A 27,254-nucleotide genomic window follows, 5' to 3' on the forward strand; every position below is an offset into this window, starting at 1 on the left:
AAATTATATAAAAGCAAGACGATAAAATAATTTAAATGCACAAGTTGGTACGTTCGAATATCAAAATATTACATATTTAAATAATACTTCATTTATAAAAAAATGCACATCGAGAACAAGTCACATGGCGATGACAAGGCACAGTGCAATACTTAGACCGCTGAGAACACTTTGGTTTAAAAAGGTAAGGCCTTTAAAATCTTTAAAAATATATAATTTGGGTTCATCTCGGCTGCATTAATCATGGTGTTCATCTTGAGCTAACTCCTCCAAATCTTCTTGGTCAAATTCTGTGTCTTCTTCGGCGGAAGCTTCCTGATACTGTTGGTATTCTGATACCAGGTCATTAACATTGCTTTCGGCTTCATTGAATTCCATCTCGTCCATTCCCTCACCGGTGTACCAATGCAAGAAAGCCTTGCGTCTGAACATAGCGGTGAACTGTTCCGATATTCTCTTGAACAGCTCTTGGATTGCGGTCGTGTTTCCGATGAAAGTGGACGACATTTTCAGGCCTTTGGGAGGAATATCACACACTGCAGTCTTCACGTTGTTCGGAATCCACTCGACGAAGAAGCTGCTGTTTTTATTTTGTATTGAGAGCATTTGTTCATCGACCTCCTTCATGGACATGCGGCCACGGAAGATGGCGGCGACGGTGAGGTAGCGGCCATGTCGTGGGTCGCAGGCAGCCATCATGTTCTTGGCATCGAACATCTGTTGGGTCAGCTCGGGTACGGTGAGGGCTCTGTATTGCTGGCTGCCGCGTGACGTAAGTGGTGCAAAGCCGGGCATGAAGAAGTGGAGACGAGGGAAGGGAACCATGTTCACGGCCAGCTTGCGGAGATCCGCATTCAACTGACCTGGGAATCGCAGGCAGGTGGTCACGCCAGACATGGTGAGCGACACCAGGTGGTTGAGGTCGCGATATGACGGATTTGGGACTTTGAGGGTTCTGTAGCAAATATCGTATAGAGCTTCGTTGTCTATACAATATGTTTCATCTGTGTTCTCGACTAGTTGGTGGATAGAAAGGACTGCGTTGTACGGTTCAACTACTGTGTCTGATACTTTAGGCGAGGGGACAACTGAGTATGTGTTCATGATTCTGTCGGGGTATTCTTCTCTGATTTTGGAGATGAGAAGGGTACCCATACCGGATCCGGTACCACCGCCGAGGGAGTGTGTGAGTTGGAAGCCCTGAAGGCAGTCGCAGTTTTCGCACTCTTTGCGGACGACGTCTAAGACAGCGTCGACGAGCTCGGCGCCTTCTGTATAGTGACCCTTTGCCCAGTTGTTGCCGGCGCCCGATTGGCCGAAGACGAAGTTGTCTGGGCGGAAAAGCTGACCGTATGTGCTGGAGCGGACGGCGTCCATGGTGCCTGGCTCCAGGTCGAGGAGAATGGCGCGGGGGACGTACTTGCCGCCATTCTCGGCCGTCGCACCTGTAGATAATAAAATTAAACAGTAAATATCTAATTATTTACAAAGTTATGAATTTTATATTGTATGTGGCTGAATTAAAACAAATATTCTGAATTATTGTATCATTACTCCAAATATTGCTATATTTAAACTGAAAGGAAAAAGTTGAATTAAGTACATTCAATCGTCACAAAATACAACTACCAAAACCGGCAATTTATTCGAACAATTGGCTAAAACGCACCTAATTACTGCATTAGCCTACGGTAACGCTATTCTCAAGTAGAAAATTACCGAAATTTCTGTAGGAATTAGTCTAATTGTACCGTCTGAGTCAGTGTACTGTTAAGATGCCCGGTCGTTGACCTTGTTATCGTAATTAACGATTTATTACTGCGGGTGCTTTTATTGTTCAAGTTACGAAGCATAGTGCTGACAATGTGGTTTATGTATTTCACTAAAAGGTTTCTAAGTAACTTTCGTTCAGTATTTCTAGCAAAGATATTTGTGAGTTATCGGAATCCATAGCAAGGTGTATGTAAAACATTAATAGATACCCGGAAATAGGCTTGGCCCCGTAGTTAGTAATTAACGGACCTAGTGGATGATATAGCCAAGATATTCATACCATGCCCGCTATTTTTTTACCGTCAATATAAATTACTGTTTGCTTAATATTAAACTTCAAAAGCAATCTTCAAAAGTGAAGATAAATTTATAAACTTAATAAAAAAATCAGTAATATCTTTGCAAAGAAACCATGTTTGGTTATACCTTTCATAACCTAATCTAAAAGTTAGAAACTTATTAGTGTAAAGAAAAATCTCATTTCTAGAGGGCGCCACTATAGACTGTTAAGTATGAACGTCGCGCCTGGCTGGCCTTACAGTTAGGTCATTATGCACAACTCTAGCGTTCAAGAACTAAAAATATATACTTATTTGTAATGAATAACACTTTTCTATTTGTACCTGACAAAACAGTTAATACAGACGCCGTAGCAGATATAATATGTAATGTAAATGTTAAATAAACTAAACTCTTTTCAGTTGCATTGAGTACTTAGGTTGCTAACAAAGAGCTAATTAATACGAATCTAAAATACTGTAGACCACTCGAACAAATATAAAAGAAACTGTATTTAAAACTTATAAAAAATATCATTTTTTTTATAATATGTAATGATATTTATATCACAAACTTTAATATTTTTATATAATTTGTTTAATCGATTATCGGTTTATCGGTTTAGTATTTGGTTACTTACAAGAAGCCTCATTGTAGTAGACAGATATCCTCTCTAATTGCAGGTCACTTGTGCCTTCGTAGACACCAGTAGTGCTGATGCCGTGCTCCTCAGATATGATTTCCCAAAACTGAGGACAATGTTATATTATTAGGAAGGAAGGACAAACTGTTAAGGAAAACATATGTGCGTTTAGGAAAACAATAGTGTTATTGTATACTGTGCACTGAATAAAACAGCAAAATTAACATATCTTTGAGCTAAATATATAATATAATCAATATCTTTGAACGTGATTATTTTCGTTTAGGAACACGATATAAAAAAGTTTTTTAGGAAATTTGTCAAATGTTAGTTACAATATCAGAAATGGATAAATAGAAACAAAATAGTAGTAAAGCCTTCAATCACGCTCCAAATATCTGTTTTTATCATAATATATAAATACTCTAAACAATTGTTACAGAAACGCTAAAAATTTAGACCACTTAAACAAGTATTTTACATTGTATCACTAATTGAAATCATAATAGTTTAATTAACAGAAAAAATCTCTAATGTGTCATAAGGTTTGTAACTCGTCTTCAAGAGATGCTCTAATTGTGTGCCTATATCAATACTATACTATTAAATTCGGGTTTGGTAAGTTCCAATGGCGTAGGATTCCATTAATACTATGTATAGCATACGCGAATTGTTGTACGATAATGTTTGGTTAATATCGTATGCTCATACGAAAATTCTAGAGCGTGTTTGCTTCGATAGAATGAAGTCAGTAACGCGGCTTTATAGGCTCTCCTAGAGGTGTTTTACTGAATATTTATATTGGGAGTTAATATAGCGCGAATAAAGTATAATATTATGAACCCTTAGACCGTGTCTAGAATGTAAAACGACAAATCAAATCGTTTATTTGCTAGAATAGTCTTACAATTAGTTACATAAAATGATTGTTAATAAATTACAAAAGTATGTATAGGAACATAGTTTCTCATATTTAACAATTTCCTAGACATTAAAATGTTAGTAACGACTAAACAAAAGTGCTTCGTAAGTAAGTGTAGAAATAAGAACTATTTATTATTGTTTCTTAGCTATTAAAGTGAAAGATATAGAACCCATTAAATATAACGCAATGTACCAAATAATTCAGATAAATCAGAATTAATTAAGAAAATGTGACATTTATTTCCTTTTTAATGTGACTTGAAGAAGCCGGATTTCCTTCGAAACTTGATCATCCGGTGTCGCAGAGATTATGTTAAATCTTCTAAAACGTGGGCTAAGTACAGTTTTTGTACAATACATTATTACATGTATGGAAATAACGTAACAATGGTAACAAACGTATCTTAAATAAGGCTGTTAAGACAAAAAACGGATTCGCCTGTTTACCATATTCGGACAGCGAATGGATCTTATTTCGGCCATGCTGAGAACTTGGGGAACTGATCGTAGTTGGTAATACAGAAGGCAAAAGATCACGTGGCGGTTTATCAATCATATCGACCAATCAAGTGAAAGACTCATCGTCCTAAAAACTATAGACTGTCATAAGAGAGGCGGTGGACAGAAACCGGTGGAAACAAATCCAGCTCCAGGTGCTTCCTTGCTGCCCACAACACATTAGCTGCCGATTGAAGAAAGAGAGAGACGAACAAAAATACTATTCAAATATCCAATAGCTCAAAATAAATTGCCTAGTGGTAAGATTCAAAGTCCATATTTAGCACCAAGATAACAATAACAAAATATAGTAAAAAGCTATTTTTCGTTAATGATGAATAATAATAATAAAATGATTGTAAATCAAATTGTATGGTAAAATTATTTAATTGCATTATAAACAAATTCCTCAGTGAAATATTTTCCTTGAATTTAACAATATAATGTCATATTGCTGACAATGTGTTTGGAATAATAGCTGTGTGACATGAAAACAATTAGTTTTATAGCAAATTCACCTATGTATCGTATGTATTAATGAAAATATTTCAATATATATACAGTAACATATACCTATTGCAGCTATGTAAAATTAATTTAACTTGAAACATACCCTGTATTATGTACTAGAAAAGAACCAGATTTTTTTAAAAATAATTATTAACAACAATAATATATTTCATCAAGTCATATAGAAATAGATCTTGTTCTGTAATACTATGAAATATAAAGTAAAATATTATTTGATTAAGTACAAAAATAATAAGTAGTTTTTTTTTAATAACAAAAAATCAAATCTTATTTTTTTTTAATCGAATAACAAAATCCCGAATCGTTGCTTTTCGACCATGTTTAAAGTTTGTAAATGGACCGTTCTGGATTGACTATGATCTTAAAAGGCTTTTCCTAAGTAGGATATTTATACCCCGCAGATAAAAAGTAAATATTATACACAAATATTTTTGTGCATTTTGAAGTCGGCTGTATATTCTAATAAATGAGTATATTACGTGTCATTATTTCGTGACGTAGATGAGTTATAAATATTGATTTTAAACAATTGCATGCACATAATTCGTGTGGGCATGTTGACCGCTTTAATTATAGATAGAAAGATAAGGCTTTTGTTATCCTTCCTGTCCTACTAAGTACAATGAAATACAGTTATTTTTACTGTAAAATTAGTTCAAACTGAAATGTGTAAGTACTTACCTATAACACTTCAAGACTTTTTTAGTTTTATGTAATATTTTATGCAATCTTTATCGTAGCTATGCAATTGTCAGATTTCCGATAAGTTATGTTATATTGAAATATTAGATTTTTCAATTATTTGTCGATATTTTCGGTTATTGGTTTGTTTCAATTCGAGCAGCGGTGTTAATAATGATAGACGCATTCAAGGTGTGGAGTTGACTACCAAGGATAATGCGAATATCATGGACTGAAAAAAGAACCAATATATCTATTCTCAACGAGTTAAAATCGCTATAGCCTTATCGCATAAGGCTGTCGACTATAATTTCCGAACGGGTGCTTAGCTAGTTTAGACATATTGCCAGGAGACAATCAAATAGTCTACGAATTGGTACTGGTAAGGAGGAGAAATGGTAGGAGAAGTTGGGGTCAATGACAAGCTAAAGATAAGCTAGCTAAAGAAAGGGTGTGGAGGCAGCAAGGCGACGTATCGGTTATTATATCGGCGCAACCTTCAGTAATGATGACTACGAGAAAGAGATGCTTTGGATGGTGATGTACCGATTAAATCTAAAAACCGTACCTCAAATTATGCACGGTATCATTATTTAGTTCCACCACTAGAATACTTTGATCACTTATTTGAGATTGGAGCAATAAAATACATTTATTCTATTACCTTGTGTATACGTACTCTTTTTCGGCAAAAGCTTCAACAATTATGCACTAGGGTATTGTGTTGCTATGATAAGATCTCCTGCAGTATTACTAAAGTAGATCAAGAACCGAATCCGCCTTAGTGTCGATCGCTTTATTCCCATTTTAACCAATCCGAAGATCTTAGGTTCAAGATATGGTGATTGGCAGGTCACTCACTCAAGACATTCTTAACTCTCGGCAGATAAGTGAATTAATTCCATTCAATCTTGATCAATTTATCGTCAATTGTAGTCTTATTGTAATGTCCCGAAGACTTTCATTTCATAACTTTCAATTGTTATAGTGAACGACGAGTTTATAATAAATAAACTAAAAATTTTCGTCCGATCACGTCAGGTTTTTGCGCATTTAAAATTTCAATTTCAGACGGAACTTTAAAGCTGTGAAGGGATTTTGTTTATTTCAAATGCACACATGTTTTAATTTATGTGTAAAATGTTACTTTTACTAGAATAATCTATAACGTATTAATAAAACCGATGCGTCATTAACAACCTAGACGCAGTGTCGCCTGCAATTAGGGGGAAGCCAACCACAGTAACTGTATACTGACAATTCCGGGAAATATCGATCAAAAGTAGCCATACAATGTTACATTTCCTGAAGTATCGTTTATTCAGAGGGTCTTGGTAAATTAAAGAAGGGTTAGTGCGTTTAGAATTGGACAATAATTAGGTTTAAAGACTTTATTTTCTCAAAACTGGCAAAAATGCCACTCACATGAGAACAATACTTCAGGTAAACATAACACTGTAGTCGTTCTCAAATAATCACAAATCATACATGCAATAAACCTAAAAGTAAAGTATTTTAAACATTAATTCGCTGCTTTAAGGTGATCAGCCTGCTTCTATCAAACTAAAGAAATGAGACGGTAATTGAACCAATGATCGCTAATTTGAACGACTAGTAGACCCAAGTCAAAAAGACGAAGGAGGTTATATACTTCTTTTCTTTGTCCGTAAAGTGCTACCACTTCAAGCTCCCGTACTAGTCTATATTTTAGTAATCTGTGGTTATTCCACAGATTTTAAAAATGGTTTTAATAATACCTGCAAACTTTGCGATTTAATAATAATAGCATGAGAGAGTTTCGCGTTTAAATTAGTAAGATAAAAATTAAAGTATGTCGCATTATATCAACAACAATTAAGTGAATTATCAACTTTCATATAAGACAAATAATTTAGATTGACTGACAAGTTAGTAAAAGTACAATGCAACAATTTATTCCTTGCGTGTAAATAATATTTAAATATCTCAACACGAATATTAACTTAATAGAAAACAATTGTTTATTTCAACTAAAAAACATAAATAATAAAGAATAGAGAATAAATAAGAAAATATAGGTAATTTATTTACATACACTTACGATTGCAACCTTTTTTTGTTTGAACCTCCTTGCGTCAGATATCTTTTAAAAAGAGAACGCATTCTTTGTTGCGCTTAAAATTCCGGAAAACGTTTTTTTTAACAACTCAAACACGAATACAAAGCTCACAAATCCAAGTTATTTCTGTAAACCTGGGGAGACAGAAAAGCATTTCCTTTTTTGCCGGCGCCCGCCATCTTTATTCAAAATAGATTTTAGTTTTGTTGCATTGCGGCTCGGCCATTCACTGCCTCGACAATTTATTTTCGATCTCGTCTTATTCATATGAGGGTTTTACTTTATTAAACCGAAAGGTTATCTTCATTAATTTCTCATACTGTCTAATAGAAAGTGTTACAGAAAAAATGCATATCTTCCTCAAAAAAATGATACAAATCTTTCTCTCTTTAGTTGGTAGCTTATGTCTGAGCGTTGTGGAACAAGGAAATATGTGGAGCGGACAATCTGTTTCCACCGGTTTCGTCCTCTTTTACCACAGTATACAGTTTTGAGGACAATGTGTCTTTCACATGATCGATCCATCCGGTTGGTGAATGGCCAAGAGATCTTTTGCCTTCTTTACCAACCACGATTAGTTTCTTCATTTCTGATCGCCTCTGCGCATTGTATGGCCGAAATATGGATATAATTCATTTGCTAGATCGTATTAAAGAGGTTAGATATACATACTATAAAGTTAACAAGGAAAAATGGCAAATCATTATTATAATTAAAAACGGTTATTAAAATTTAAATTAGTTTTTGCGGATTGTAATCTAAGTCGTTCGTTGCACTTTTTTGTCTTACTTCGTACACAATTTAACCTTGTTTCAAAATGTATCGAGTTTCAACCTCTAGGAAGTGTATTTATTACATAACTATGCCAGTCTGATACGCCTAACTTGCTTTGTTAATAAGTGGCTGTGACGTACACGAAACAAACAGTGATCGCTATGGTCACGCCATGGTGGGTAACGACCTCTCTACCTCTAGGTAGAACCAACACTGGTTGCCCAAAAATGTTATGGGGGACGCAGAAAGAAATGCGCTCATGGATAAACCTTTAACTAAACTTTAGATAAGTCACTTAAAATAAGTCACCCGTTTATCCCCTGAAAAACCAATTAGTGCATGATGATGAATATAGCATAAATACAAGATCATTTCATGTACTCATCATCATACACTAATTGGTTTTTCAGGGGACTCATTCTAAGTGACATATTGCCAGAAGACTAGAAACTGCATTGCCTTTTAAGAATTACCCCAAAGTCGAATTGGTTTGGAAATACTACAGTACAATATTTACAGGCTGTAAAATACAATCCGCATTTGCTTTAGATAAAATGCACTTTTTTTAATCTCTGGTAATTAATACACCTCTGATTTATGAAAATACAGAAAGTTACGTAGATGTTTACGAGAACGATCTAGGTTTAATATAATTTGCATAACTTTTATTGTACACTTTACAAGAAATGTGATTTTAAAACTATATAACTTCATACTTCGTAAATACTAAAGACTTGTAATCGCTCGGTCCACTGTGTTCTTTGCGTCATCGACATGTGGCAGTCTGTTTATATTACACTTCCGAAGGTAGAGCATATGTTTCTAATCATTCATTAGTCTTCAATTTCATTAGCCTTAGGGTGTTCCTGTCGATGAAACCTATTTAATTTTGTATGATACTGTCGTAAAAGTTTCTTAGATTAAATCCGTTGTAACAAAAGAAAACGTAGTAGAAACAAATTATTCAATACAAGCGGCATGTCCCGGCTTCGCACGGGTGGAGATTTTTGTAAATATGTATATTGTATGTTCATATTGTGGAACATTCTTTTGTTCGATCATCAAAAGTTTTCGCAGCGCAAGCGATGAAAAATATTTTTTACACCTTTAGTAATATTATTGTAGTTTTCTTGCAATTAAAACAGTGAAAGAATTTTTAAAATCAGTCCAGTACTTTTCGAGCCAATTTGTCACAAACATAAACAAATCTTTCCTCTTTATATTATATTAGTATAGATTATTAAAATAAACAATTTACAACTTTCTGATGATTCACAACCTTATATACATACGTTAAAGTATAAAACTTCCTTACCATTTAGTTTTGATAGATTATTTGACATACGTTTTGTACTCGTAAAGAAATACTTTCCGTTCTCATAGAATCTGTGGTTAAAAAAAACAAAGCCGGATATTGATCACAACCACAGACTAATGCCAAGAAAAATTTAACTTCCTGCGGTGTGATGTACAAATCAGAAATATGTCTCATCATGAAAATGCTAAATAAAGCACTTCCTGCATATATTTCTACTTCATATCTTTAATAGGTACAACTTTTGCGATTGAAAGTGTAATTGGCTTTTGTTATTTTAAACATGACGACTATTTAAAAACAATGAGAACGTAACGATAATTTACTAAACATAGATTTATAACTGATAATAGAGATATTTTTATGAGAAACTCTAAATGTTATGTCAATTTACCACAGACTTAAATTGAGGTTTAACCACTGTGCCAACCTAGTAAGACATACTATTATATATCACCTAGTAATATATATTTCAATATATATAGCGAGAGAACGATGAGTTATTTGCTACCTCGGCTAGTAAATAGTCTACCCAAACAGATATTAGATAGCCTAATGCTGAACAATATAAACTCTATACCTATTAAAAAACTACTTCTATATGCATTTGTCGCGCTCCTAAATAAGACTGCTATGGTTACATTAATACAAACCACAGCAGTTTTCTAATATAAAATACGATGATATTATGATATTGTAAAATAAAGAATTAAAAATAAGGTGACACCTATACGAAACTTCCTTTTGCAATTGGTTTTTGACTGATATTGAACTTACTATCGTTCTGAATTCCGTCTGTTATCGATTAAAGAATAATTATAAAATATATTTTGGTTACTCTTTGTTTTATTTCAGGTTTAAACACCAAATACTGTTGTATTTGGCGGAACCTTATTCGTATATGGGTTTTCTTATAATAATTCTGAATGTAGCAAAACTGTCTTGATCAATTTTAGACAAACAGGGCAGCTTATAGCGTCTATCTAGACAAAAAATTGTAAGAAATCTAGACAGTAACCATTATCGCGGTCATTGACCCTAAAGGCGGTTCAATAATAAGCGAGATTTATTATCATATAAATAGGTTTATTGTACTAAGACTTCGTTAATTGTACAGCAAATTAAAATTGGGAATTGATTAATGTCAGTAAGGGGAGTTTATTTTAAATTGAACTATACATGATAATTATTTGAATAGTCGATAGATTGGAAAATAAATAAGTACGTGATATAAATTTATATTTTCTGCCCGTTCGCCTCCTATCAAAAAAATATATAGCTTGCTTTTAATTTTTTTTGACGTATGTAGTATGACTTTTAACAAGACTTTAAAAGTTTTGGAGTTTTAATCATAGCTGCACAATTACAAGGTTTTAACATCTTCCAATCTTACGCCGATATCAAACGATGAAGTATAAAAAGAGTTTTAATGTTTAATAAATTCATATTTTAGAAGTAGCTTCCATAAGCCGTACTTGTAGTTTTTTCTCGGCTTTGTCTACAAGATGTGTTATGATGATGTGGTGCATTTACCATTGCGAAAGATTTAACAATCCAGTGTGTGAGCAAGTCATGTTTAATTACAGTTAATCCCGACAAAAATCCTAACATTCTAATCTACAAGTCAATATTCACAGGAACAATCGCATAATGATAAAACCAAACGTGACTCGTCGGAGTTCTAGGAACACTTGATTCACGGTAGTTTAAAGTATTTTATATCACAGCAATGGAAACATATACTTTTTATTATTATTATAATTTAATGAATTGCATATTTCTATTATTAAATAGATTTAATGGAACGATAATATTGTTTTGGAACTACATAAATACTTAAATATTTCACCTGTGATGATGCGATATTAGTAGTAGTATTGTTTTGTCTATACCTTGCAATTACAGAGATTTGAGAGAAGAAAATTTGTTTGTTTTATGTCTTTGGATTGAAATAAGTGCAGTCATTTGTAATAAAATAAAATAAATTGCATTATACAAACAAAGAATTGTTATTTATAAAAAACGTCAGTGAAAACGGGTATTTGAATATAAATAAAAATAGCACATTATTTTAACAAAAATGTACACACCCGGACTGTCAGTCATTTAAAGAACACTTGTTGCACATGACATGGACAAATGCATCGTGTTTATTTTTATTACAAACCGAGTGGGGTACGGGAGACAGGAATATCCTAACGAAAATCCTTTCTTACTTAAACCGTTCCTTTCTTATGTATATCTATGTTTATAGTGGTGGTAAACAAAGAAATCAAAGTGATGTTCTTCTATGGAAGTATAAAACAGCCCGATAATTATTCAAGGATTCGTCAATATTGACCCTCAAAGAAACTGAAAAATTAAGAATGAAACCTGATCACTAAAATTAATATGAATTCGTCTAAAACACTTAAAATATTTTAAGAACGCGAAAATGTACAAGTATTGTCGAAAAGCTCTAGCCTGCCCATTTGGCAAATAAAAAAAACAGCGGTTTATGGACTGTCAATAAATGTTATGGAGATTTTCGAAATACGAAGTGAATCGCGTAGTATTTAGCACGTGTCAAAATGGATTGAGCCGCTTAATATTTTTAGACGTATCAGAGTAATTATAAGCTTCGATGAGGGTTCCATTGTTCTCGAACAAAGCTTGATTAATAAAAAAGGGTTAGGTACTCTAACTTAGGTCTTGCTATTGTCACTAACCCCTCCATTCAGAAAATATCTAATATAGAGAGAATTACTACAAAGAATAAGCTTTGTCGTACTGTTCCTAATATAACACAAATGTAGGGAAAATATGTAGTTTAATTCCACTTTTCTGGCTAATCTAGATATCCATAATCGTATAGCTCTCTAAATGGCACCAATTACAAATTAAGACGTCACTTATCCCCTTTTGGGCGGCGTTTTAAGGCCGGATGTTTGTCACGCGTCAAATATGGCCACCACCATCAGACTACAATGACAATTGACACATTCAACGCACGAACAGCTACTTCCATGCGTGAATCATGAACTCTTAATGAATTTTAACATTCGTTTGATTATTATTAATTAATGCATGTATATTATCAGTTTTTTATAAGTCCATATTCAATACATTATTTTGAATCGAAAATTATTTTAATTAGATATTTATTAATAACAAATAATTTCAATGGTCAACACTTTATTCGTATTGTAGTCCTATTATACCCAAATATTTAGCAAATATTTAGCAAAGTTAAATATATTTACTTATTTACTTCTATTAAGTTCTATGTATTAACACGACAATGATTTATTTTCTTACATATATTACGCCCATTATAGTCAACTAAATATAATAAATTACAATTAAAACAAAAATACACTAAATAATGGAACACTATGTATAGAGATATGAGAGTAGGCAACCTGAACATCGCGTTTTTGCGATGTAATTCTTATTTCAAGTAGTTCTTTGTGTGCATATCATACAAAACATCTGCCATAGAAGACTTTCAATACACAGATATATTTTTTTATGTAAGGTTAGCATGTGGCCAGTATTTGTACTGAATACAGTTTAAAAATATAAAATTGTATGACTGCATCTACTCAAGATAAATATATCTACATAAATATAATATAAGGAGGAAAGACATTGAGCGTGTGATTTTAATGGATTTACACTTATAGAAAGCTTTTAACCATAATTTATTACAATATTTACCTAACTCGCCGCTTCTATATAAAATAATCGTTCAAATCTAATAAACAGATAAATCATTGTTAAATTTCCTGTTATTTGGCCTTTGTACATTCGTTTGAATCTCTTATATCAGACAGCTGACCGATTGATCCTCCTGAGCATTAACTAGTCCTTATTAGTTCTATGGTACATCTACATTATTTTCCTTTCTTGGCCTGCACGGTAACATCAGTCTACATTTTACTAAATTCTAAATTTAAAAGTAATGAAAGTTTTCCCAACTGACAGTTCCATTGTTAAAACCGAATTCTAGAACGCATTTGAAACCGTTAACGGCCACTCATAACAGTCACTTGACAGTTATCACAGTTGAACCGTGGGGCAATTACGTGTGTGAAAAATATATAGATAATAGAAATTTAATGAGTTAAAAAAATATAATATGAAAGTTTTATGTAGAATAATTCATAAGAATAAATGTACAAATTAAATTATTTTAATGATTAAGTCTAATTAGCTAGATTAATATATTCTGATGGTAAAAGGAAATTATTATTAAATAATTTTGTATGAAGATTGAAAGAAAATAAAGAGAACAACCCACTTGCATGGCTAATTCCGGAATTTCTTTGATTAAAAATAGTCATTTCTAATCTGTGCAAATTTATTCTTCCGCAAATTCGAAATTCAAATATGCAATTGCTATCTAGACGTCAATAACCTTTAAAACACCTATTCTGATAAAAAAACAGACTGCGAGAGTAAACGAGATGAAGATATGCATGTACAACAAATAATAATATACTTCCTTCTTTTCACAGTGCAGCTGTTCTATAGAACACAGTTGCCTATGCTATTTTTAGCCCAATCTTAAGACTGCAAAACATATTTCATTAATAAATTCTTGTTTTGTTTTATTTTAATTGTTAAATATTATGATCTTACTAACACAAAATGTTTATTAAAATTTAACGTATAAAACTTTAGAACAATGTGATATAACATGTATACATAAAACAAAACTTCCTTTCTTGTTCTCATAGAACGGGTCAATTGTAAAAGTAGAATCATTTTTAGTAATTAGTTTTGAACCGAAAAAAATATTCAGCGTGAAAGTATGCCATGTTTCTGTGCTCTAATAAAAACTTAAAAGGCGTAGAATCACGCCTGTAACACTTTATTACTATAAAAGGAAAAAAATTAATAACTTTCTTTATTGCGTTCTTTCTCTAGGTTTCACTTTTATAATAAAAAGTCAGATCTACGAAGATAGTCATGATATGATTCATAAATTATTATCTAAATTCATACAAAAAAACTGTATATTGTATTTTATAAGTAGTATACACAAAATACGCACATATATTTTTCATACTACACTTAAGTAAATGTTTTGTTACTTAAATGTCATTTTGTTGAAATTGCTTAAACTAAATTAAAATCGCAAATCAAGGAAACAATTTCATAAAATGTATTTCACCAGAATGACACACCCAAAAGATAAGAATATTAATATTATTGGAATACATAGATAGTAACATACATAGAAACTGTGAATGAACGAGTTCGTTCTCTAAGTGTTAAATAAATTCAAATTGCGTATTGTTTAAACATACGCTATGTAAGTAATTTGATTACAAGATCTAAGTATGTTTGTTTAAAATGCATATTTTTCCATGATGTAGGTAGGTAGAAATGTCATTTGATACCTACGTTAAATGTACTAAGTATTACTGTATAAATATATGTATCAGGTATAATTACTTAAACCTGAATCTAAAAGTTCCCCTTTCAAACTTACAAGTTCCAGAATAATAGTTTATAAAGAATTAAAAAACGCTTGAATATTTAACTGCTATCACAGTTCACATAATTAAACTTAATATACCTATGCTTTATGAATTTTTTGCATTTTATTTCTAAGTCACAAAAAGAATCCGTTAAAACCGTAACCACAATATGTTAATGATAAAAAATACGGTTTAATAATTCTAAAATCACTTACCTTTGAGCCAATTTGGTTCCCGCACTGTCCCGCCTGTAAATGCACTATTTCCCTCATATTTGTGTAAAATAATAATTAATTATAATGTTACACAGCCGATCACGTTCCCAGCTGATGCTCAAATGTCGAATGAAGATGCAAGATCGCTTGAAACGCTGTGCGAATGGGAATGAACTACAATGACAACGTATGGGGTGAGAATGTGACCAGTGATGGGAACTGCCGGTATTTCGGGAGTAAATAATTATTTTTCGTCTTAAGTAACAATAGCAGTTTTGCTGGAAGGGCAAATGCATTAAAACAATTCTTTAATTTATTTTTTATGTCGTTTTACGTTAAGGTATTTAATAGCTGACAGGGTAGTCGTCAATCTAATAGATGCGGTAGCGAATACCTAAACGTTCTCTTACCAAAGACAAGTAGGAGAAGTATAGAGCCGATCTTTGCGTTACAGCTCCTGTCTGCTCGTCCAGAACAACTCCTTATTTTATGTTATCTCGATTTGTTAATTATATGATTTATAAAAAAAATTGATAGGTCTTTATAAACTAACCAACCATAAACGAATAAACGAAATGACTAAGCAAAACAGATCTTAGGCCCGTATTCTAGAACATTAATCAAACTTGAGTTTTAAGAGCTGTCAAACCATTTTTGGACATATTTGACAGCGCTCAAGACGAGAATGTGACATAAGACAGTAATTGTTGTTATACTTAGATATCTTGGTAATAATGTAAATTTTATCATAAAAATGATAAAATTTACATTATTACACTGAAAAGCCCAAATATGGGCTGTTCAGTGTTAACCTAGAATTTAAAAGAAAAAATAATTGGAGAAAATTTTAATAATTCAATGGCAACCCCAAGTGAATCATCGCAAGTTCGCCGGCCGGCGCGGCGGTCGCCATCAAATAACAATAGCATACAATTATTCAAGGACCATTTAAGTTCTTAGATATAAATTTGATAACGTGTTAATACTAAGAGAAGTAAGAAATGAATCCACAGCTGTATGAACATGACATAAATATATTATTACAGATCCATTGAGGTCGTTGGTTTGAACCCCGTGCAAAAATGTATTGTTATTGAAAATTTAAAAATTACTTTGGGAATACAACTTAAAATATTACGTTAATTCTTGTATTTATAATTTTTATATGTAAACGAACTGTCACGCGATTTCTTTAGCGGATTTTAGCGTTAGCTGATTGCGAAACAAACAAAACTGGACGACGCGACCAATTTGAGTAATTCCTCTGAGGAAAATTATTACAGATTCCGGAAAAACATACGTCTTTGGGTAGCATGTTCCATTTGTTAGTATGTAGCTACTGGAAAGCTAGGCTAAGAAAAAACATACTTAGGCGAAACAAAGTTCGCGAGAGCAGCTTGGAATAACATTGTTATTCCTTAACGAAGTTTGTCTAAAACAACGAAGCCTTTGACAAGCAGTCAACTCAATAAACAGTATGTAATAAGTAAATATGGTAGAAAATACTTACACTACCGTCATAAATATGGGCATCCTATTTATAGCTTTTATCATAATTTCCGTAACCTGACGGGTGAAGACCAGAAACAATAAAAAAATGTAAATTAAAAACAATACTTTTAGCTAAAAGCATTCTCTAATCTGTGCAATTACTTCCTTAATAATTGGTAAACAGACTAAATACATCGTAAATCTTAAAAGATCCTATTTTGTTTGGATTACTGTCTTCAAAACTAAGAAGCATGCTTAACATCTCATAAACACAGCATAAACTTAAATAGAAAATGAAAGTTAAAAATATAACCTCCAAAGGAGACGTTGGCTTGGCGCCAAAAATGTCAACGACCCCAGCTTCCCTAGGATTTAATAGTCTGGAAAACGTTTTCTAGCAAAACAATTTTATCGCAGTTGATGTTTCTGGGTAAATTAATTTGATCACAACTTTTTGGGTTCAGTATTATATAGGAGTAACTTATTATGATATGTACGATTGACTAGACAGACCAATAAACATACAAACGAAATTTGTCCTTCGTTTTTCATATAATATTTATTGTTACTGCATTTCCAAAATTTTTGATCACGACACTTTTAGTAACTCAAGTAGTAACTAAATAATTGATTTATTTATTTGATTTATAATTAAATATTGTTTGTACAATAATAGATAACTTACTAACTATGTTAATGTATATACATAGTTACTTACCTTCGAAAGCGATACAATGATTATAGAAGTCATAGTTTTTCGACACTATTTTTATCGTACGATTACTCTTTAGCCTCAAAACAGGCTTCAGTTTCGGTGATTACTTCTTCAATTGCGCAACATTTCTGTCCAGCTAGTATTTTGAAGGCTACAAAGAGCAATAAGTCTCTGGGGACAAATACTGGTGACAACGGTGGGTGCTGATGAAATTCTGGGCTCTTTCATAAAAAAAATCCATCGTTTTCATCCATGTGACACTGTACATCTAAGTGACAGAACAGTTTCTTCAGCAAATGAGGCAGTTGATTGTTAATATCATATAAGACATGAAATCGAGACTTACTGGACTAAAACGTCAACCGGGTTATGCCTGTCACATCGTATTCCATATACTCGTAAGATCCATTAAATAGAGAAAAGGCCATTAAATTTACCGTAGAATGCAATCGCCCTATCGTAGAAAGATGGGAGGTGTATTTTATTAATGTATTGAAGCCCATAAACAAAAGATACTACGTAAATTAGTTTAATCAATCTTTGTTTATTTTTCGGTTTAAGCGTAATATTTTTGGCGCGAATCCTTTTGTATGTGTAATATTGTGACCGCCTTATTTATTAGTCAGACGTATAATATACGAATGACGTTTTCGGGAATAGTAATTGTGTTGGTATATGATTATTGTAATCGAGAACCATGTCACAAAAATAGTTTAATCTTTTTTTATTTTATTGGTATAATTAAAAAACTAACGGTTTACGATTTGATTAGCAGATTAATGGAGCGTTCAACCGAATATTTGCGTACGCCGGTAACATTAAACTAATTAGAATGAAATTTTAGAAAAAAACATTTTTACGTAGGATGAATCCTATTTTTACCCAACCGCTCCTTAAATAAAATTTCATTGTTATAAAATGGGCACATCTAATCCTGGATTCACTCTAAGGTGCGTTCCGATCACATTTCAGTCAGCTAAATGTAAAATAATGTCAAACCCGATTACGGGCGCCCGCGCCTCGTCAAATGTTTAGTGGCGCGGGAAGTGTAGGACTCAAGGTCGTAAGATGCGATGACCCCATACTCACTAAAATCACCAGGGCCTTACTGTTCGCTATGGGCGAGGGCAGGTAGACCTTATCACCGCAACTAGAACTACTTGAACCAACTTCAAATAACCTTTAATATCGATTACCCCTATCGGTTTTTGTTGTACACTCGGTTTGAGAAAAATGCATTAAATCAATTAAAAATACGTTCAAGTAGTATAAAATAGCAAATTTCAAGCGGTGATTATATTTGGTTTAATTTGTTAGTTGGGTTTTAAGAGAAAAAAAAGTAAGTAATCGTGGTTTTTTAAAAAAAAAATTTGAATGAACCCCTAAAAACCCATCGACATCTTCATTCTCCCTAAATTTGGGGGAAAATCGAATCGACATTTCTGGCCAACGTGGACAACGATAAGTCTTGATTCAATTTTGTTCCAGCAAGAACATACTTGTCACGACATGTATTGCATGAATACTTTGTTCCCAGTTCATTCAGCTGTTTCCCTTTGAAGGGCATCTCTATTACTTTGATAAGACTGTTTAAACGATCTTATTAAAGTAATAGGACTTATTGTAAATTATTTTTTTATTGCTATCTATGTTTAAGCCAGTGTGGTCTGAAAAAGGTAATTGTTGCATAAACAATAACAATGATACAAATTCATCAAGAATATAAAAAGACTTGGACTTTTTTAGTTATTAATAGAGTTGCCCGGAAACTTTAGAACTAGGGTTGTCCGTAGGTACTTCATAATAAAGTACGTTATTCAGGTAACTTTATTTTGCATGATGTTTTATTAATAAATAAAAATAAAATATGATTAAAAAATACAAAAGACTATTGATTTCTTGCAAAAAAACAAAGTAAACATAATACCTATTTTTTGTAATTATTTTCCAGTTATTTTGCAAGAATCCTTCCACAGGTGAAGGCCTCCTCCAAGGAACTCCAAGTGTCTCGATTTTGGGTGAGTTGCATCCCGCTCAAGCCAGCCGTTGATGCAATGTCGTCCGCCCATCTCGTGAGCGGTCTTCCTCGATTCGTTTTCCAATAGGGTCATTCCACCGGGACACCCGTATTTGTCACACCCTCCACGCTATTTTAATATGTGTATATAATATTAATAATTGTTAAATATTATGTCGACATACATAATATTTAACTCTCTAAGACAGAATGCAATAAAAATATTAGTTGGAGACTTAGTCTACTTTTATTAGTCCCATTATCATTCCAATTTACCAAGTATAAAATTAAGATTGACAAAGCGATTTCATACCCTTAATGGAATATAATTCCAAAAATGTTTAGTTAAATGTCTATAATGTGACTGTGTCACTTTTACCGTGTTTTCATAAAACCACACATTTTCTTTTGTTCCCGAGATCAAATTTAAAATCAATCAACACCAAGGCTGATCTAAGCCGATTATAACTGGTTTAAGTTGTGAACTGTCTATAAATAAATTATCATTGGAATATGTACTTAATAAGATATAATAAAGATTAAGTGGACATTAATAATAAACGCAGCTCATATGAGCATATTATTTACACAAAAGGTAATTTATTTATATAAAATAAAAAAAATCTGTGGCCCTACAACCTCTTTAGGTCTCGACCTCAGATTTCTGAATCTGTTTCATGGTCATTTTTAAAACTAATGGGCAAGCAGGTGATCAGCCACCAGTGCCTGACACACGTCGTCGACTTTTGAGTCTAAGACATGTCGGTTTCCTCACGATGTTTTTCTTCACCGTTCGAATGTTAAATGCGCACATAGAAAGAAAGTCTCATCCGGGGATCGAACCTACGACCTCACGTTTGAGAGTCGCACGCTGAAGCCACTAGGCCAACACTGCTCTATAATTTATTTATATAAAGGTAAGTAGGTAAATATCGTAGTTGTCCCTCCAATGAGGTAAATCGATCGTTTCTGTTTCATGGACATTTTTAAAGAAAAGGCAGTTCTTGAACACCTATTTTAGTGGTTTCGTTGCCGGCCCTTTTTCAAGCTGTGTTTGTACTAAAGTATTAATAAATGTATGCCTGCCAATCTACAGATATATACGTTAGAAATCAACCCTAGTAGGTTACTTGCTGTCACAGACGGTAGAAATTGAAGGGTAAAATAGCTCAGAAAATATTGTGAATCGCATCAGAGCTGCAATACTGGCATCCCAACATTATCTACAGAGTGGTGACGGATCGAGTGATTAGACAGGTGTTGCTATACTTGAGTACTTTAAGTTTTAAAATATATTTGGAACTAAGAACTCATTCGATTCACATTTCAAATAGGTTCAATAAATAATTATTTTATTTTTTTTTGTCTGTGCTCCAGTGGTTTTTGTTTGTGCGTTTAACAGTTCGAACAGCGAAGAAATATTTATAATATTTAGGAAAGCATGTCTTAGACCCAAAACGGATGACGGTCAGACGGTCAGATGACCAGATCAGGCCTAGTTACCTATTAGAAATTTGTGTGAAGCTTTTAGTAGTACGTACTAGAGTATCACAAGTTTTTATAACACTTTTGAAAGCTGTACGAATTTCACTATAACAAAATTTGATCTTATTTCCGCTCTATTAATTTTTAAGTAACATTTAAATGCAATATAACCTCCATGGGAAACATTATAAAACATTTTTGGTTTACTGACGTAATAGATATATAAGATAATGTTAGTCTTAAGTAACTGGTTTTTGCTTCGGTATCATATTAACTAGAGACCCCATGATTTTTTAAATGAGGAGATAAAATATTGGATTTTTTTTTGAATGGAATCTCATTCTTGAGAATCCCTGAACTCGGGCTTTTCCCGCGACTAGCGCAAGGGTTTCTCTTGTGAGACTCAGACCGCAGCTTGAGGCGTCACGGGTTGAAGGGCAGAACGGGAGCTTAGTACCTTTCCCAGTGAAGGCGGGCTTAAACTTGATCTGATTACAATTTTGTTCACCTAATTTCAGATAAGTAATTTCCATAACTTATTTAAATACAAAAGTCCTATCATCGATTTGCAAGACTAACAGATTTGAGATGGCTGGTGCAATTAATCAATTAGGTTAAGTATAAAAATTACATATCCTTCCCGTACTACGCTAGTCCGCCGCCGTCAATGCATTTCGAAGTTAATATTCAAGAAAATTCATCAGCATAAGAGTATCTCGATATTGAGTGCCAATTATATGCATGATCGCTTAACCTATATAATGTAAAGGTGTGTTAAATTATATAAATAATAAGTACAAAAAAACCTTTTACGCATGTATGATAAAATACAATATTGCACCATTTAAAAACCATAGTAAAAATGAAAAGATTTTAGTCTATTAAAATATTGTAAAAACAATTATGAAAACATTATCATTTCATTTAACATGGTCACCCTATATTAATTTTATACCTACCACATTATAATACAGTTGTTTACTTTTCACAGACATTAACGTTTCTCGACGCATCTAGAACGCACAGAATTAATGACCACAGGAATTAAAAACCCGCCAAAAGTGCCTTTATCGAATGTGATTGTGATTAAGTGAAGGGATTGAATGTACACACAGAAAACAAGGTATGTGATTTCTCAATAAGATTTACACTGAAGGTCGCGACTTTGTGGAAGAATTAGGATAAAAAAGAATCTCAATCAAATACGGGTCTCGTGGGCCACAGATAATATCGCTCTGCGATTTAGAAGGCACAGGAAAAGGGCCACAGATAATAGAGTTTCAATTTGCTTTTTATTAAATTTAGAATAAAAGATGCATTGTATGACCACTAAGATATCGAAAAATAAACACTGGTTCTCTATTAGTCTAAGCTGTGGTAATCATTACCGCGTTTTTTTATACAATATATTATTTTCCAAAGACAAGTTCAACAATCAATCAATCAATCAACCAAACAATCGTTTTTTAATTGATGTATTATAACGTGGCGTATAATATCGTGCTTTAGATTCGATATTTCAATTGTTTGATTTTATCGTTACGAAAGATAAATACGTTAGGAGACTTTGTCTTGTTTTAAGGCCAATTAAAAAATAAATGATTCCACTTAGAAACTTTATTTTTCTCGCTTGGCAAGGACGGCGAAGCAGTTTACTGGAAAATTATTTAAAATTTAGCCTTTATATAACTATAACTACTGGTAACATGTTAATGTAAATGACATAAAATTGTAATACACATGTGAAATAGACAAATAGGTTGTGACAAACATCATCTATGGCTAGACAATCGAAATTATCAGCATGTCTTATGTACAGGAATTTTCATCTACAGGAATTTGTCTGCTGAAGGGTTTGTTGAATGATTGAAAGTTTGAAGATTTTATTATTATTTTGAAAAACGCCTTAATGTAGAAAGATGCCAATACTGGCAAGACAACAGGCAAACAGCGAGTGACATACCAGTCAGGAGTAACTGAGTTAAGGATTTGCCACCAATTGACAAAATCAAATGACAAATGAATTCAATATACTACATTAAGTTACCAGATAGTTCTAAAATTGAAATTAAAAAAGTTTTTATTAGCAATTTTTTTAACTGGCCAGTTCTAAACATTTTCAGTGTGACCCACGTATAAGTGTCAATAGTTATAACACCCTTTAAGCCCTGTTTTAAACAATTTGACTGCTTCATTTAAGAATAAGAATGTTTTGTTTCCTAAATAAATAAATTGTATGGTTCAGATCTTCGGTAAGTCCAGAGACCTGTAGACCTGTAAATAATCTTCAGGTATTAAATGTATCTTCCTATTAATGAAATTGTTACTATTTTGTACATTAACAGTTAACATGTGCATTTTATTAGATTAAACCAGAATACAGTTGACATTTAATTTTTTTGCATAAATTTAAATATTATTAATATCAATTTAAATTATTTGACACATTTTATGCGATATAAATATTTTATCTCAGTCTTGATAGTAATCAATGGAAATGTATGATATTTGATAATTTGAATATAAAAAAGAATAAAATCAAAATATAAAATTACATTAATTTAATGTTTTACATATAACTATTATTTATTTTATTTTCGTTCGGGTCTTAAATATAAAAAAGTACAGTCATGGACACGTGCGTACTTCCATGTCTATGATATGAATGCCAAACGTGGAATAAGGCACTAATAAAGAAGATTAGAGTATGCCAAAGGGGTATGGAGCGTTCGATTCTTGAACAAACATTGTATCACATACTAAATAGTTATATAATAGCAAAGTGGAAATGGGCCGATCACATTGCCCGACGCAGAGATGAGACCACCAGTGGGAAGAAAAAAAGAGAGGGAGAGAGGCCCACCAGAAACTTGACGAGATGAAATAAAAGGAATCGCGGGGAAAAATAGAAAATTTGTCGGGAGGAATAGAAACAAGTGGAAGAATTATAAAGAGGCTTTCACGCCATCGCAGGCAAGAGATCGCCTGAAGAAAATTATATCCATATCTCATTATACAGTTGTCCACGAAACTAGATATGTGACCAAAAGATCCGAAATTCATCTAATATTTTGTGATGATGAAGTGTAGAAATCTGCCCAATACCTTCTTAGTTAGGTGCGTTTTGCCAGAAAGCGAATGCCTTATCGGTATTTTAACACTCCATGTTCTCGTGGTACCACAAACGCGCTGGCCCTCCCTTCCATCCTGGAATGATTCCAGAGTCGCCTTGTGCCTCAGTGTTCCCTGTTCTGCACTATAATATCTACCGCATCAGTGACGCGTGTGTATAGCGGCCGTTTTATATTAATGAATTGTTTTTTATTATTTTGTTTATTAATTAACAAGGTCCCGTCCTTGCTCAACGATTATACACTTTATTTATAAAGGTACAATATTGTACGAGCATTAACACTATTCACCTTTTAACTGTCAAAAATCCTTGTACTAAACTGACCAACAGTAATCTTTCTTAATTATTTAAATATAAGCTATTCATTTACTTAATCACATATAATATTATACTGAGAACAAAAATAACTCGTTTAAATGACTGAAGGTAACTAACTAGTTTCAATGATGATTTAATATTACACAAAATCTATTTCTATATACTGTTGACCTGAATGTACAAATATTATAGAAATGGTATTAACGAAACACATCGAAATGAAATAAGAAACTTTATTATACATTATTATGTATAATTTAATTATTATGTTTGTATTCAAAAGTAAAATGCATTAGTCTCCTTTGACATGTACCGTTTGTAATTTCTACAACTATTGTTGCTACATAAAAATGTCTGTTTCGGCATAGGACAGGTTGAAATATGTTGTGTAATATTGTTAGTGAATGTATAAAGTGTTTAAAGATGAAAGGGCCTCTGAAGGAGAACGTTGGGCGAAGAAAGTACGTTTTTTGGCAAATTTTATGAAGGTTTGCGTTGTGTATGATGTGGCCTGGTTCGTCGTAATCCTAATGCAACGTCGCGTTTCTTTTGTTTGTGATAAGTCAACCGCATCTCGAACAGCGTTGACAGGCGACGTATGTATGTCCAATCACAATTGAACGAATACGTCTTTCGTAAAACAAAAGACACTCACTCATTCATATATATTCAGACCATAACATTCGAACCAATCGAATGTCCTGGATTTTCTATCCTCCTAGTAGTTAATCTTTAAAAACGCAGTACGGTTTATATATTACGACATATATAGTATATCTCTCTAAATTTGGGAGTCAAGGGGATTTTTATATACAATGCAAGGTCTTTTTTTTAAGCACGCCTATTAAGCCAACCGTGGCTATAACAGAAATATCAAAAAGCTATAATATACTCCAAGATCGAAACAGCTATTTTAAACTAAGTACTTGAATATACATACGTATTATCTCTTAAACCGAGAGTACAGAAACTTGGGTTTTGAACACATTTAATGCTTAAACAATGGATACAAAATAATAGCCGGAAACCAAAACTTTTTACGGCGAATTTTGTTTAAGTAAATATGATTGTTTCAAAATATGTATGCATATTATTATTATCTTTAAAAAATCATTTTTTCGGATCTGCACATCGGGTGCCGAATACTCGGATCCGAGAGCCAGGGATGGCAAAAGTATAAAATGAACTGGACGCTCGCACGGATCCGAGTGGATGATACCCATGACCCCGCTCCATTCGGATCGAGAAAAGAACACTTAATGTGTTAAATCGGTAACATTCTGTAGGAGTTTGAGAATTGTCCATAAATTCAAGTAAATTCTTTGCAGATGACTCGAAGTCTATCAACGCTAGCAGTGGAACTCTTCGATGCAGGCGCAGTGAGACTTGGTGATATAGAGGCGAAGCTGGGTCGACACACTCCTATATATTTCGACTTAAGAGTCATCGTTTCTCATCCTAGAATGATGGTTAGTGATCCTGCCAATTTACAGTATCCTTATAGATTCATACCCTCTGATTTTTGATTCCAGAGGATTCTGACATTTCATAAGTGCTGCTACAAAAAAAGTTAGCCACCGAAAGAGGGACGCATTTGCCCCATTTGAGGGTAATAAAAAATTAAATGCTACGTATTTTTTATGTTTTAACCTACAAAAACATAAATCTAAATATTTACTTAGTCAAGCGACCTTATACAAAAATAACAAATATTTCAATATTACGAACAATATATCTTTAATTACTTTATTAAAGGTACAGAAAACACCAAAAACTACTAAGGGGTTTATGGTGCCTTGGTGCCTGAACGGATACACCACAGTTCATATATCATTTAAGTCCTTATGAACTTAAGAGTAAAAAAAACCATAAAACGAAACGAAAATATTACCACACCAAATTTGTTTCACAATATTGTGCAAAGTAGTCGAAAAATAATTGTATAGATGATCTTATTAATATGTAATAAATCAGAGATTTATTAGTTTTGATAGATCATTAGTCAACGAGATAAAATAAGTATTTTATGACATACAGAAGTTATCGAAGTGAGATAACGGGTAAAAGGAGTCATTGCTTAAGAAATATTTTCTTTAAAAATATATATATGTGACAAAATATTTACGATATTATCACGATTTCTGGCGTACTCGTCCCTCAAACAGGTAAAGGATAAATGCATTGTCAGCTTATGATGATGTGGTAGTTTTTGGAAAGCCCGTATATCGGATTAGTATAAAAGTAACTGATTTGACACAGATTTTTTTAATATTAAATTCTAAATCATTTATTAATTTAGGCTACGCATTGTACACTTCGTCAAGCGTCAATAAATAAATACATATTAAATGTTTCTAAATTATAACTGGTAACTCTCCGCCACTCTTTGTAATTGCCAAGTTTATTGTTTTTTTATTATTTGTAAGAAGCTGTAACCATTACACCATGTTCCACATGAAATCTTTAAGTAATTACGTATAATAGTAATAAAAACAAACAAAAAATAAAATAAAAACCAAAGATTTGTCCTTTACCAGTAGTAGACATGGTGAAATAGGAGCACGCACTTAAATTCTCGTGGGAACAAGCTGAAATAGCCATCATTAGTATACAATTATTTTTAATTGAAGTGAAATAAAATATTACTTTAGTGTTCGTAATAACCATGTAATAATATTAAGAGCTTGCCAGTTACTACATAACCAACCTTATCATAGTAGTACTGCTATGAAAAATACACACAGTTTTTTTATCGCTACCCATGGACACCCATTTCAGTGGATGCATTGACGGTCTTTCGGGTTGTATCCTCTTTTTAAAACAGTAAGAGGTCATCTCCCACGGAAGACCATGGGACTAGTCAAAATGTCTTGTGCAGCGGACCGTGAAAGACTAC

At 32.8% G+C, this 27,254-nt stretch overlaps 2 protein-coding genes across 3 annotated transcripts in view; one reads left to right on the top strand and one right to left on the bottom strand.

The window, feature by feature from the left end:
• On the bottom strand, positions 1 to 15,357 carry LOC110996331 (tubulin beta chain-like). Its single transcript, XM_022263949.2, has 3 exons — positions 15,200 to 15,357; positions 2,693 to 2,801; positions 1 to 1,445 (listed from the first exon to the last, which is right to left on the bottom strand). The coding sequence occupies exons 1-3, from the start codon at positions 15,254 to 15,256 to the stop codon at positions 238 to 240; spliced, it is 1,374 nt and encodes a 457-aa protein (XP_022119641.1). The 5' UTR covers positions 15,257 to 15,357; the 3' UTR covers positions 1 to 237.
• The window catches only part of LOC110996332 (uridine 5'-monophosphate synthase-like), a 12,698-nt gene continuing 749 nt past the window's right edge, over positions 15,306 to 27,254 (top strand). The window contains exons 1-3 of one of the 2 annotated variants that reach the window (XM_022263950.2): positions 15,306 to 15,393; positions 21,899 to 22,030; positions 25,687 to 25,827. In XM_022263950.2, coding sequence (XP_022119642.2) covers positions 25,687 to 25,827 — 141 coding nt within the window. In that variant the 5' untranslated portion in view covers positions 15,306 to 15,393; positions 21,899 to 22,030. Of the gene's footprint in view, positions 15,436 to 21,898; positions 22,031 to 25,686; positions 25,828 to 27,254 lie in introns of both variants that reach the window. The other variant, XM_045628123.1, reaches the window with a different exon arrangement.

This window comes from Pieris rapae, chromosome 5 (assembly GCF_905147795.1).
Source record: "Pieris rapae chromosome 5, ilPieRapa1.1, whole genome shotgun sequence".
NCBI classification, from domain to species: domain Eukaryota; kingdom Metazoa; phylum Arthropoda; class Insecta; order Lepidoptera; family Pieridae; genus Pieris; species Pieris rapae.